Source organism: Adiantum capillus-veneris, chromosome 25, assembly GCF_014529385.1.
Source record: "Adiantum capillus-veneris isolate H3 chromosome 25, ASM1452938v2, whole genome shotgun sequence".
In the NCBI taxonomy this organism is placed as follows: Eukaryota; Viridiplantae; Streptophyta; class Polypodiopsida; order Polypodiales; family Pteridaceae; genus Adiantum; species Adiantum capillus-veneris.
In genome coordinates this window covers 19,769,523-19,784,343 of record NC_140955.1, presented here as the reverse complement: position 1 = coordinate 19,784,343, position 14,821 = coordinate 19,769,523, and the positions used below count along the sequence as shown (strand labels likewise).

Genomic DNA, 14,821 nt, shown 5'->3' with positions numbered 1-14,821 from the left:
GAATGCTCAGGCAGGCCGGCGTCCTCCTGTTCGACCAAAGGCCAACCCAATCGCTTCTCATGTTGTGCGAGTGCCTCAACAAGAATTGCCTAAGGTACATGATAATTTGATGCATTCAATCTACGCATCCGTCCATAGTCAAATGTCTTGCATATCACTTCTTTCCATAATTTGTGGTCGAAAATTACTCATTCCTAGACTCGGTATCAGGATCCTCCCATCGGAGGAACAGTTGTCAGACCTGTTCCTATGTATGGGACATTGCCCACGCCGCCCCCATGGCCCATTTCGGGCAACACGTGCTCTCCATCTGATGATGACTGTGAGGAGTTTGTCCCTTTTTCTCAAGAGGTTAACCTCATGAACACATTTGCCCCCCCCCCGGTACCATGGACTTTATTCCCGATGGAGGATCCATAGCTCCTCCTCCTCCACATCCTACTAAGGTTGTTAAGGTCATGATTGAAACACAAGATGTGGACATGACAAGTGGGATAGAGCAACCTAGTGGTACTCATATTGAACCACCAATTAAGAGCACTAGCCAAGAGCAACCAAGTGGCAATGTGTCTCAAAAGGCAACTAAGCGGCCAAGGCAAATGTCAGTCACATGGGATGATGACACTACCCGTGCTCTAATAAGGATTTACGACGAACAATGGAATCACATCAACAAGGGCAACTTCCGCTTCAAGGACTGGAGGCCGTGGTTTTGAATCTCAATGCTGAGATGGATACCACATACAACACTGAGAATACAAAAAATCGAATTGATACCCTCAAGAATATGTACAAGAAGGAGAAGTTGAAATCATCTGCCACTGGCACAAGTCCAAGCACGTGGTGTTCTTTGACATCCTGGATGTCATGTGGTGCAAGACACCGAGATGTACTGGCTTGGTTGGGGGTTTGGACAGCGATGGGCCTGCAAAGGAAAATGAAGAAATCTTGAATGAGCTTGAACAGGAAGTGGGGACAAATCCTGGAGTGAGTGCCAGTACATCACAAAATCCTATAAGCTTCATGGACTTCTCAGAGTTAGAGGGAGTTAGTGGTAGCAAGGCAAAGCAGTCAAAGCGGTCTCTCTTAGGAGTTGTGAATCGAACAATGGGTGAGGGCATGAACAAGCTATGCGATACACTTCGCAATGTGGAAGATAAACACAATGCAACATTGAGAGAGCTAGATGCATCAAGGCGTGCACTAGAGGAGCGTCTACTTCGAATCTGCGAGGAGGAAGACACAAAACGGCAACAAATTTACCTCTCCACTCAAGTGGAGCTTGCCAAGATTTTAGCCAAAGTCCGGGATTAGTAAGTAAATGCAATATTCTATAGGAAAGCTACAATCCTTTTTAATTACCATTAGGCTCATGAGTGTATGCTTTCTGCTTTGCAAGCTGCATCGAAGTAGCTGGCTTTTTTAACAGGCTGCAACGAAGTAACTGGATTTATGATCGCATAAGGTAACACTACTAACCTCAATTCGTTTCAAACTTACTTGAATACTTGACATGAAATTATATGAGTAGTCTTGTCGGTGTAGGATGGAAACTTTGCATATATTTTGGCTACTACAATCCTTCGCTATATGCATGCAAGATCAACAACTTTGGCGACGCCGTCCTCTGCCATACGAGAAGCACAAGATACACTTGAAGTCCATGTTGTACTTCATGTACTTCATGATGTGGGGAGTTTTCATGAGTATATTAGAGCCTGATGCATGGCGCTACGAGGCTCGTCAATGGTGGGTGTTTCCAAGGCAAGAGGTTTTTTGGACCTCAATTCATTGCCGGCTATGGTCAGAAGCCAATCTGAATAACCGGCACAAGTACTTATTTGCATATCGCATGTCTTATGAGTCTTTCAATGCACTCTTAGCCATAGTGGAGCCTTTATTGCCTTGCAGTGGTGATTTATTTGTCCGTGCTCCCATAGCTGGTGATCTAGCACTAGCGTGTGTATTGTGGAGACTAGCACATGGTCATTCTTCCAGATCAATGACTTGTCTTTACCCTATCGGGGAGTCCACTATACGGAAATACACCATGATTATATGTCACATTTTAAGCCAACGTAGCATGTTGCAGCGCTTTCATATTTGCATTCCTGAGGGTGATAGGCTGAAAAGCATAATGGATGGATTTGAAGCTATTACAGGGCTTCCAAAAGTAGCGGGTGCCATAGATGGAACACATATTAGGCTGCAAAGGAAGCCATCAAAGGATAATTTTCCAGCACAATACATCTGCAGGCATGGGCTCCCTAGCATTCTTCTCCAAGGGATCATAGACTCCCGTAAGCTTTTTTGGAGTGTTGTATGTGTTGCCCCCGGCAGCATGCACGACTCGACGCACTTTAAGGAATGCAGTCTTTACCAAAAGTTGAAGAGTGGTCGAGCCATCGCCCATCCCACAGTTCTACTGCAAGGCGAATGCATCCGACCCTACTTGATCGCAGACTCAGCTTACAAAGCCACAACTTTTTTGGTGAAGCCCTTTCGATCAAAAGGTGGGCAACACTTAATTCAAAAGTAGCACTTTGATAGGCATCTTTCAAAAGGCAGAGTAAAAGGGGAGAATGCGTTTGGTATATTGAAGAATAGATGGCGCATACTTCGCGAGTTGAATGTAGATCTGGCAATAGCACCCACAGTGATAGGCACTTGCTGCCTCTTGCACAACTTTGTGTAGCTACGAGGGGAGGCCGAACCGAATGAGCAGGTTGACCCTCATCCAAATGATGGCGAGCCTCTGCGCGGTGAGCATTACAACTCAGAATCACGAGAGAGAGCTTTGCGTGTCAGAGCAGCTTTATTTAGAAACCACGCCTTGCAAAGCATACGACGGCAAGCGAACATGCTACAAAATGACATGAGAGACCAATAAAATTATGAAGGTCATCAATATGTTTTTCCTTCTTGCATCAATAGTTTTTTTTTTGTGATTTACTTGTTAGTATGTTCGTTGTGCTGACTGTCGTTTCTTTTCAGGTTGCTCAAGGCCAATCGGATGCAGTATTTCTCTGAAGATTGCGGACAAAACTAGATCGTAGTTTTTGTACCGAATATTTTTTTAACCTTATGTATTGATCGGATGTTCCCTTCCACATTGCTTTTCGAAGCACTTCCAACTATCATCATGTTTTCCTGTTCCTGGAATATTATAAGTATTGCATCACTTCTTGTTAAAAAGTGATGTATGCTAATGATTCAAAAGGCCTCTTTTTTAATTGTCGTGTAATCATTCAAATCAATGGACAATTAGTCGGTTTTTCACTAGCTGATAATGGATGCAGATAACGTCTTTAACATGTAAACAGTGCAATGGTGTCTGGTTATTTCCTTCAAGATGTCGAAGCTCTGCTAACGTGCAAAACTAATAACGTGCAACAGTAGAGATGCAGGGCATTGGGCTGCGCATTCATACAGTACTGCTGAAGTAACGCATTGCAGTTTTTGCTCATGGCGGGACTGGGTTGACGAAAATGACGCCGATTTTGGGTCGGTCGTCAAGCATGTGCACAGAACTGCCGGCCGATGGTGGCCAGTGAGCCTTCAACTGCAAGCATGTGTACAAACGTCCATTGCCGATTGGTGGAGATTCTGCCCTTCTGTGGACGGCCGCCAAGAAGCATGTGCGTAGTCTATCTCTCTCTCTCTCTCCTTCTTTGTCGTGCACAGAGGAGCTTCTCTCATTTTTGGACTTTAGCCTTCGTCTCACAGTTTTAGACAAGTGTAAAGGGCACTCCCACATATAGATTTGAGAGGTATTTTTGGGAAGTTCCACAAACTTCAGAGGTATTTTGGACGCTGGGACCTGGGAACAGTGTTCGGGAAAAATGTGTCTCAGCTTCTGCCGTTTTCAATTTCCAAAATGCCGGTTGAGCGCAAGGGAAAAAGGAGAAATTCCGTCCCAAAATAGAGAAAAATAGTGTAAAAACCTAAAAAAAGTAACCTAATTTTCTAAATTTTCCTCTTGGCAAATTCAAGGAAAGGCATTTTGTATGTTTGGGAAAATGATTTTTCCCGAACACTGCCTGGGAAGCATGTTACTACCTCATGGATCACGTGGCTGAGTCAGTCATATAATTCAGAAAGCTTATAAAGGAGCTCAAGAGAGCTGCCGTCTTCGAAGTTCGCGTACAGAGAGAGAGAGAGAGAGAATGGCTGCGGTGGCCAAGCAAGACAACAGCGTGAATGGGCGAGAGGGTGGCGTGGAGGTGGAGCAGGGATGGGAGGGCGTGGAGATAGAGAGGGAGGAGGGGTTCTTGCGGCCGCTTGAGCAGCGGCCGTGCCGAGGGGTTCAGGAAGGAGGCGTGATCCCGGTGATCGACGTGGGGGCTGCAGTGTCAGCAGGCGTCAACCCGGCCGCAAGACGGGCGCTGCTGGCGCAGGTAAAACACGCCTGTCAGGAATGGGGCTTCTTCCACGTGGCCAACCACGGCATTCCTCTGTCTCTCATCCACCGCCTTCGCCAGGCTTCCAAGTAAATACCTACATAATTCTCGTTCATTTTAACTCATAATAATTCATTCAATAACGTCCCAAAAAATATGGTTGAATTGCTCCAATTTTGTTTTTTGCCTTACATATATGAAGTTTTCATGGGCAGATTCTCACAATAATTCTCACATTGTGACTTACCTCAACATCGTGAGCTTCTGTGAGGGAGGCACCGCATAGAAGCCCATCGGAGGGGCCGGCGGTCCACTGCCCCCAATCGTACCTAGCTAGGTATGCGGTGCCTCCCTCACAGAAGCTCATGATGTTATGCATTGTATGAAAAACTCTGAAAAAGACTCCATTTTTCTACATTAGAAAATGTCTAAATCTTATTGTGGTAAGGCTTTAGTAAAGTTGATGTACTTATCAAGCAATGGAAAACTTTGAATGCTACTATGCATTCAGGGAATTCTTCCAACTTCCTTCTGAGGTGAAGCTTCAAGTGAAGAAGCATGCAGGAGGCCTTGGATACTATCAAGGCCAACTTACAAACAATATTCGAGATTGGAGGGAAGTCTTTGACATGTCTGCATGTGGATACCTAGAGCTTCCTCACACTGACCCCTTGACAAACAAAGTGGGCACGAAAATCTTCCACAATCAATGGCCTTCCGATGCTATTAGGTACTTTTATTTCTCATTCTGAATCTTAATTTGTACTAACAACGTCATAGTGTGACAAAGTGAGCTTCCATTTTTAATTTAGCATAACACCATATACGGTATAACTGTTGGGGTATAAAACCCAATGTGGTAAGTGGGCGGGCCGCCAAGTATGTACACATATTCTTTTGTTAAAACCTAATAAGAACTCACTATGCTCTACACATTACAGTAGAGCGAGTTCGCCATATCGTCGTGCTCTTCTTCTCGCACTCTCTCTCGCGTCGCACTTCCGCTCGTACTCCTTCAACTGGTATTAGAGCTCAGATCGAGGCTCGGGGGAGCACTGCAGGAGGCTAGAGTCACTAGCTCAGATTGGAGTGAAATTCAACGGGCGAAGACACGGTCCCAACTCCTGTGGGAAAGCCCAAAGGGCTTGGTGTTCTCAGAATTTCATTCTGAGGTCATCTCGGCCACCGCTCGGCTTCGACGAAGGTCTATGCAAGCCATTTTCGACTACGTGGTCTCGACGGGTGCAGATCCGACTCTGCAAATTTGGGGTTTTCAGCCTACGACTGCAGATGCTGAGGATATCGACACTCCCAGAGTGTTGATTTGTGGCTGTCTACACATCGAAGGACAGCTCACAGTTCTTGGAGGCGTGTCACATACGAATCTACACACAGACTGTAGGCGACATCCACTAGTTCATCAGGTAGCTTGTGTTTGTTGCTTGATATTCCAGATTTCATCCTGACATTGCAGGTACTTCCACATGGGATGTATTGTCAGAGATGATGTATGTTTGTTGAGGGTTTGCTGGCTGTGAGTCACGCAGCAAACAACCGCCGCAGCGGTTACAGCATACAGTGGGAAATTTGTGGATGTATGACTTTGTGGGAAGTCTATGTACTGTCAGATTTACTGCAATCTTTGTTGAGGTCGAGTGAGGTTTTATTGAGCTTGGGGATTCTCGAATGTTGAGATCCTTTCGGTGATACAGGTCTTGGAGCGATCCCTCGAGCACCCTTAGATAGGCAGCTAGGATGTATTGACTGTGAGTTAAACAGTTGGGATTGCATCTTTGCTTTACTGACGTTGAGGCATTGTCACAGTCTATGCTTACAGGACAGTGACAGGACAGTGAGAGACAGTACAGGTGCAGGATAGGTTTATCCGCAGCTTACAGTGTTAGAGAGAAGGTGTTTTTTGAGCTGTTTTTTGGTTTGTTTTTAGTACACCAGAGCCATTTTACAAAGGAGACTCTACCAAAATTTCTGCAGAATCTGAAGCTTTCTTGGTTCATTTGACAGGTTGATATTGGTTCAGAGGTCAGTTTATAGGGGAAACTCTGCCGAATTTTTCCCAGGAAAGTAAACTACTGTGAAGCGTAGCTATGGCTGGATCACAGGACACTGCTCTTTACAATATCAAGAAGCTGGATGGAACCAATTTCCCATTGTGGAAGAAGCAGATTTGGCACGTGTTGGTACAAAAGAAGCAGATAAAACCTATAAAGCTCAAGGGGATAAAACCAAAAGATATGGACGAAGATGAATGGAGCGAAATGGATGAATTGGCACTTTCTATCATTATGCTGACTTTGGCAGAAAGCGTTTACTTCAATGTAGCAGACGAGATGTCGGCTTATCAAGCATGATTAAAGCTGAGTGATCTTTATGAGAAGCAGAGTGCAGCTTCACAGGTATACTGGCTTAAGAAGCTTGTTGACTTGAAGATGAAAGAAGGGACACCTATGTCCAATCATCTGAATGAATTCAACACAATCTATAGTCAGTTGTCAGCTCAAGGTGTCAAGTTTGATGAACCTGTTAGAGCTATGTTCCTGTTGATCACATTGCCGAAAAGTTGGGACACTTTTCGCACAGCTTTGAGTAATTCTGCACCTCCAGATGGTTTGAACATAGCAGGTGTAGAAGGAAGTCTGCTTATTGAAGAAACCAATAGAAAGACAATGGACAAAGACAAAGGAACAGCCTTAGTTGTCAGGGGAAGGACCAAAGAAAAGTACAAAGGTGGAAAGAGGAATCAGTCTCGTAGCAAGTCCCGCAGTGCTAAAGGTAAGAGTGACATAGAATGCTACCATTGTGGCAAGAAGGGTCACATGAAAAGAGACTGCAGAGAATGGAAAGCAAAAAAAGGCAAAGAGAAAGCTGAAGACCATGGTGAGAAGAACAAGTCCTCAGTGAAGATTCAAGAAATAAATGTGACAAACACTGTTGCAGAGGATGACAGTCTAGTGTCAGGAGACATCTACTTCTTGAAGAATGCAATGGACTCAGCTCTTCTTACAGCATCTGATGGAAATGCACTGAGTGACTGGATTATAGACTCAGGGGCATCACTTCATGTGTCTCCAAACAAGGAGTGGTTTACATCTTATGTGACCACTAAAGATCATGTTCGGCTAGTCAATGGGCAGACATGTGAGATCTTAGGTGTTGGAGATGTACAATTGAAGTTTCAGAATGGCTCTTCTTTCACGCTGAACAATGTGAGACATGTTCCCGCAATTACAAAGAGCTTGATCAGCACAGGTTTACTTGATGATGCTGGCTACGTCACCAATTTTGGACAGAACATGTGGAAGATATCCAAGGGTTCTATGACAGTAGCACATGGAGTAAAGTCTGGAGGACTTTACATGATTTATGTATCAAATGTCTCTAAAAATGTAATCAATGTAACCGAGCAGCCGAACGTTTCTTTGTGGCATAGCCGATTAGGACATATATCCAAGAAGGGAATGGAAATCTTGTCTCGTTCTGGTTATTTGCCTGGCTTTTCATTTAATGATTTTGAATTTTGTGAACATTGTCTGTATGGTAAGCAAACACAGCAGCCACATAAGCATAGAAGCAGTAGAAGAGATACACAGTTGGCACTTGTTCATAGTGATTTGTGTGGACCTATGCCTAACCTATCTCTAGGGGGAGCTTCTTACTTTATGACATTTATAGATGATTACTCGAGGAAAGTATGGGTTTACTTTCTCAAGCACAAGGATGAAGCGTTTAGTGTTTTCAAAACGTTTATGACACTTGTGGAGAATCAGAGTGGCAAGAAGCTTAAATGCTTACGCACTGACAATGGTGGAGAGTATGTTTCAAAGGCCTTTCAGGACTTTTGTGAGTCAAAAGGTATAAAACGTGAACTTACTGCTCCTTACAATCCTCCTCAAAATGGTGTTGCTGAGAGGATGAATAGGACCATACAAGAGAAGGTCAGAAGTATGTTGTCTAATGCACAGCTGCCAAATGGGTTTTGGACTGAAGCTGTATCAACAGCTGTTCATCTTGTAAATAGATCTCCTAGCAAGGTTTTGCAGAAGCATTCAGTGTCAGAGATGGTATGGTCAGGCAAAATGCCCTCATACAAGCATCTCAGAGTCTTTGGCTGTGAGGCATATACTCACGTTCCAAAGGAATTTAGGAACAAACTTGAGCCAAAGAGTAGAAAGTGCATCTTTCTAGGCTATGGTAATTCTGGTGAGATGGGGTACAAACTTTGGGATCCCGAATCCAGAAAGGTTGTCCGCAGCAATGATGTTCACTTTAATGAATCCAAATATCATTCTAAACCAAAGAGGGTTGAGGAGATTAGAAGAGTTGTCTTCCAAGAAGATGGACTTGCACGTGCAAGACAAAATGTCAGGGCTCAAGAGGAGCAAGGACAGGATAGAGTGGAACCACAGGTTGTGGCTGAGCCTGAGCCACCTATTGTGCGTAGATCTGAACGTGTCACGCGACCTCCTAATAGGTTTGTTCCATCTATGAACTATGTCATGTTGACTGATTGCAATGAGCCTTCATGTTACAAGGAAGCAGTGCAAATGAAGGACTCCGGGAATTGGCAATTGTCCATGCAGTCAGAGATGACAGCTCTGCATAAAAACAAGACATGGAAGCTAGTTAAATTACCACAGTGCAAAAAGGCTCTACCTTGTAAATGGGTTTACAGGTATAAGATCGCCGCTCATGATAGTCAGCCAAACTACAAAGCAAGGTTTGTTGCCAAGGGCTTTAAGCAAGAACAAGGCATTGACTTTGATGAAGTCTTCTCTTCGGTGGTCAAGATGACTACATTGAGATGCTTTCTTGCATTGGTTGCCATATTAGATTTGGTGTTGCACCAAATGGATGTCAAGACAGCGTTCTTGCATGGTGATTTAGATGTGGAAATTTACATGCAGCAGCCAGAAGGGTTTGTTGAGAAAGGCAAGGAAGATTGGGTATGCCAGTTGTTAAAGAGTCTTTATGGCTTAAAACAATCACCGAGGGCATGGTACCATAAATTCCACAAGTTTATGCTTTCTCAAGGCTACAAATGTAGTGAGTTCGATCACTGTCTATATACAAAGAAGGCTAAGGATGATAGTTGGCTGATCCTTATTTTGTATGTGGATGACATGTTGATTGCTGGCAAGCACTTGGAAGAAATTTCAGCTTTGAAGTCAAAGATGGCAAAATCGTTTGACATGAAAGACATGGGTGAGGCAAGTCATATCCTTGGTATGCGCATTGAGAGAGACAGATCAAAGAAGTTGATTTGGTTATCTCAAACAAAGTATATTGACAAGGTTTTGCAACGTTTCAATATGGAGAAGGGAAAGGCATTGAGTGTTCCATTGCCACCATATGTGAAACTTAGCAAACAAGATTGTCCTGTGTCTGAGGAAGAACAGGCTGAAATGGATAAGATTCCATATGCGTCTGCAGTGGGTAGTTTGATGTATGCAATGATTGCTACTCGCCCAGACATTGCATTTGCAGTGGGAGTAGTAAGTCGATACATGTCAAACCCAGGCAAGAAACATTGGGAGGCAGTGAAAGGAATATTGAGATACCTGAAAGCTACAAAGAGTATGCGTATATGCTATGGGAGTCAGGAGCTAAGTGTAAAGGGTTTTACAGACTCAGATTATGCAGGTGACTTAGACAACCGAAGGTCTACGTCAGGGTATGTCTTTACATTGGCTGGTGGAGCAGTATCATGGCGTTCTAGATTACAAGATTGTGTTACTCAGTCTACTACAGAGGCTGAATATGTTGCAGCATCAGAGGCATGCAAAGAATCAATTTGGCTTAATTGACTAGTAACAGATTTGGGAATCAAAGAAGAGATGCCTGTGTTATATTGTGATAGACAAAGTGCTATACAATTGGCTCGCAATCCAGTTTATCACTCAAAGACAAAGCATGTGGATGTGAAGTATCATTTCATCAGGGAAATGCTCGAGGATAAGCAACTTCAGCTTGTCAAAGTTCACACCACAGAAAATCCTGCTGATCTACTTACAAAAGGACTTCCCTCAGAGAGCTTTGCGCATTTTCGCAAGCAGTTAGGTGTAGGGTAGTACATCACTTCTCTACATCTCTTGTATATTAGCTTGTATAGTAGCTTCTCTCACACTTAAAGTACCACATTGGACTTTAAGTGGGAGGTTGTTGGGGTATATACTATAAAGCCCAATGTGGTCGCACAGGTAAGTGGGCGGGCCGCCAGGTATGTACATATATTCTGTTGTTAAAACCTAATAAGAACTCACTATGCTCTACACATTACAGTAGAGCGAGTTCACCATATCGTCGTGCTCTTCTTCTCGCGCTCTCTCTCGCGTCGCACTTCCGCTCATACTCCTTCAATAACTCTGGACATTTTCACAAGTGCTATGGATCTTTGTGTGTGTGGGGGGGGGACGCTATGTAATCATGTTAATGTACCACGTGAGTTTAGCAGCGGGGTTTTTAATACAAACATTTTATGCTAATTAATAGAGATACATCAACAAAAGGGGTTTTTATATTCCATTTTAGGAAGGACAATATATTGCATAAAATGTTTTTAAATGCAAACATTTTATGCTAATTAATAGAGATACATCAACAAAAAGTGGTTTTTATATTTCATTTTTTAAAATTCCTAAAATGAGGAGTCTTTTTATTCATTCAAACATATTTAAAAAAGGGGGTTTTTTAACTGCCTCCCAAATGCTCATTATATAGGGGGATCCTCAGTAGTGTATCCCCCCAGGATCTTGATCATCTTATGATACAACAAAAGAAATTGGTTTCTCATGCTTGGTGCAAGATTTTTGAAGTCAAAACTGCAAAATTACTTTCAAGAAATTTGAGCATGTTCCTCTCATCATGTTCAGGGAGATATGTGAAGAATATATGCGTGAAGCTAAAAGATTGGCCTTCACTCTTACGAAGTTGATGTGGGAAAGTCTAGGACTTCCACCCACCCGGTTTGAAGACTACTTTGGGCAATCAAAGACGCATCGCTTTCGCTTCAACCACTACCCTGTATGTTCAACACCTGATTTGGTCTTGGGTGTAGGTGCACATACAGACGTAGGTGCTCTCACCGTTCTCTTGCAAGATGAGGTAGGAGGCCTACAAATAAAACAGAAAGATGGACAGTGGCTAGATGTTCATCCAGATCCAACTTCTCCGGTCATAAATGTTGCAGATGTTATGCAGGTTTATCCTTGCCTCATGGTTTTCACTCCTTTCTTATTTTGACTTAGAAACTAGAAGTTACTCACCTTTACCATTCTTGTGAGCATCACTGCTTTCAAAATCTTCCTTAAGCGCTCACATTTTCTTAGTGTTTCTCACGAACTAATCCAATCTTTATTTCTTTTGAATAGGTTCTTACAAATGATAAATATCGTAGTGTGGAGCATCGTGTCGTAGTTAATAGGAAGGTTGATCGATACTCCTTCTCTTATTCATACAATGCAGCTAGTGGGATTGATGTTGCCCCAATCAGTGAGCTGGTTAATGAGAATAATCCACCAAAGTACAAGCCAATAAATTGGGGCAAATATACGATGCTTCGAATCGATTCTAGCTTGAACACATTGGAATTTGAACACACAACCTTGAGGCATCATTCTGCAAACTAAACTATGACCAGGACACTTAGTTCTGTAATCAAGAATGTTGTGATTTGGTATTTGGTGGTAAAGATTTTAAAAGCATTCTAGTAACCTAAGGAACGATATGTTATGTTTTTCCGAGCTATTTTGTATCTTGCTTCTGATATGTTCTTGGGCACTAGTTGTATAATCAAGAATGCTATTATTTGTTATTTGATTGCAAAGCTATTAAAAGCAATCTAGTATTTGTAAGGTTGTTTGTAGCATATTTTGAGCGATTTTATATCTTAATTCTGAAATGTTTGAAGCTTTTTGTGCCAATTGTAGAAGCCATCGTTCCTTGAGAATCTTACAAGGACATCCTCCTCCTATTGCTACATATAAATGGTTACTAATGCTATCGTTGAGGATGAAACTATGTAAATTTAAGAGCATTTTTATGCCAAGTTTTGCCGAGAGAGAGAGAGAGAGAGAGGAGAGAAGAGGAGAGAGAGAGAGAGGGGGGGGGGGGGGGGGGGGGGGGGATGCAGGATAGCTTTGGCTGAAATTTCGGTTAGGTGATTCATTAGCTACCCAGATTTGGAGTGTTAGCAACTACTCATTGACATCTCACTTAGCCAATGGTAGATAAGTTTCTTTTTCAATTTTCGAAAAGGCTACACATTTTCAGGGAATGCACCAAATAACATATAGGGGAAAGAGGTAAGGACATGATCCTACTCTTTTGCCTATCCTGCAACTCTGCCCAGATGTCACATAAACTCCACAACATCTTCACATAGAAAATTCTTCCACTATCATTCAATTTGCTTCTCCAAACCAAGGAAGATCACAAAGTTGGCAACATCATTAAAGTACATCTTGTATGCATGAGTCATCTTTCTTAATACTAAAGGTTTAACTTCCTTAAACTGCCAAATAAAGAGGCCCTCCTAGACCCCATTCTCTTCCTAATGTCTTCTAGAGCCTTAGATCTGATGAAGGGCAACTTAAATCAAGGCGAATGATTTATACCTTAAGTCAAGGGACTTTGATGTTCATAGTTAACCAAGGTGAAATCCGACCAAAGTCATATCCTCAGAGACCATATGCACAACAACCTAAACAACAAAGACCTCCATGACCTTGCTTTAGGTGTGGTGGAGACCATTGGGCTAGAGATTGCCTAGAGGATCAACCAGATGTGGTAGTCAACACGCCTCATGAAAAGAAGAGTGAGGGAGGATATTGTGGAGGATGCGGTATTAAACACATACCTAGACTGCCCTCAAAACCCAGACAAAAAAAGAAAGGTGATGATGAACATCATAAATTTTACCATTTTTGAGCGGATCATAATTAAAAACAAAGATACGATTGAAAGTGATGACGAGAGCGAATGCAAAACAAAAAATGATAGACAAGAAGGACGGTAGTGACTCTCACAAATCTATTGGTGCAAAAACAATTAGAAAACCCACACGACATAGAGTGAGAGCCCATTACCATAGGAAGTCAAAGGCTATTACAACTAAGGTGCAAGAGCAATCAATCATAGTAATCAACAAAACCCAAGCCTAGTGTTATACTAGAGGAAATACATGAAATGGCATTTAACCCAAAGGAAACCAACCTCGCTTTGAGGAGATCGTCATAAGTGCATCTTTTGGTCTTTTCTTTTTCTTTTGGCATTGGCTTAGCTTTTGATTACATCTTTGGCAGATCCTTTTGCTGGGATGTTGGGGGTTTTGTGCTTGGTGGTCGGTTGAATTCAGGGGGAGACATTGGTGGTGTCGCACTTCCTCCCTCTGCCTTGGTATCTCCTTCTCCTTATTATTTCTTTGCTTCTCGTGCTTTTGGTTGCTCTTGTAGCTTCTTCTTGATGTCTTGGACTTCCTCAGCGGTGAATGGCTCTAGATTTTGCTGCTCAATCACCCACTCGGTCTCTTCATAGGCCCTGATATAATGGTCCAACTGATCCTCCAGGGGTCGAGAGGAACCGCAACCCATCTTTTGTGGGTCTAGCACCCAATACTCTTCGAAACCCCCTTTAAGTGCTCTTTCAGCCCCGACCTACTCTATTAAGCTTTCAATATGTGCCGCCTTCTAACTGTTGGTTTCCTTAGGTCTTTCCTTCTTGGTCATTGCAGCTTTCCCCTTCTTCTTTGGCAGTTCCTCCACCGTATCTTCTTACATCTCCAGCTTTCTCCTAAGCTGCGTAGAGATAGGTGGTGCCACTGTTGTAGAAGGTTCATCTTCTATATCCTCTTTTAGTCTTGGCCACTCTTTCTGGGTGGGTGGGTCTAGCCATTGTCCTCGTGCTCCAATAGCTTCATATGCAATTTTGTCAGAATCTCTGCACCACCAATGTATTTAGGCTTTCCAGTCCCCAAGCCCACTACCTGCTCATGTATATAATGGGCGTAGTTCACATCCTTTGGGACACTGCTGCCCAGTGCCCCAAGTAATAGTGGTGAAAATGGCATATGGCAGGGTCGTGTACTTTTGTGGCCGCTTGTTGTAGACATGCAAAAATTGGTTGTACAACTTGCAGATTCTATCTGCTCTTGGGTCCACTAGGTCTTCAAAAGTTTGGTTGGTCTTCTTCTGAGAGTATAACTTCACTTTGTCTCTTCTTTCTTGGACAGAGTTGCCATCATTGTGTAGTCCCAAAGCATCAACAATGATATGTGGTGTAATGGCGACTTCTTTACTTTCCCCTTTAAGTGTGGTGAGAATTGTCGTGTCGTCTTTCTTGATTGTGGTTGTCATCTAATAGATATTTTGGAAGTCGATACCAGCTAACATTGATGTGAAAAATCCTTG

General features: G+C 42.9%; 1 protein-coding gene and 1 pseudogene across 2 annotated transcripts; both read left to right on the top strand.

Annotated features, from left to right (window-relative positions):
* The first annotated feature begins 249 nt into the window (after positions 1-249).
* Positions 250-1,314, top strand: LOC147424532 (uncharacterized; annotated as a pseudogene).
* A 2,816-nt stretch (positions 1,315-4,130) lies between these two features.
* On the top strand, positions 4,131-12,282 carry LOC147424531 (jasmonate-induced oxygenase 4-like). 2 transcript variants are annotated; one of them, XM_086500354.1, is made up of 4 exons: positions 4,131-4,489; positions 4,912-5,130; positions 11,288-11,615; positions 11,786-12,282. In XM_086500354.1, exons 1-4 carry the CDS (start codon positions 4,167-4,169, stop codon positions 12,041-12,043), a joined length of 1,128 nt encoding a protein of 375 aa, XP_086356480.1. In that variant the 5' UTR covers positions 4,131-4,166; the 3' UTR covers positions 12,044-12,282. The 2 variants fall into 2 exon arrangements, with proteins under 2 accessions (XP_086356480.1, XP_086356481.1); XM_086500355.1 differs by lacking the exon at positions 4,912-5,130 and having other exon boundaries at positions 4,136-4,489.
* The last annotated feature ends 2,539 nt before the right edge of the window (positions 12,283-14,821 follow it).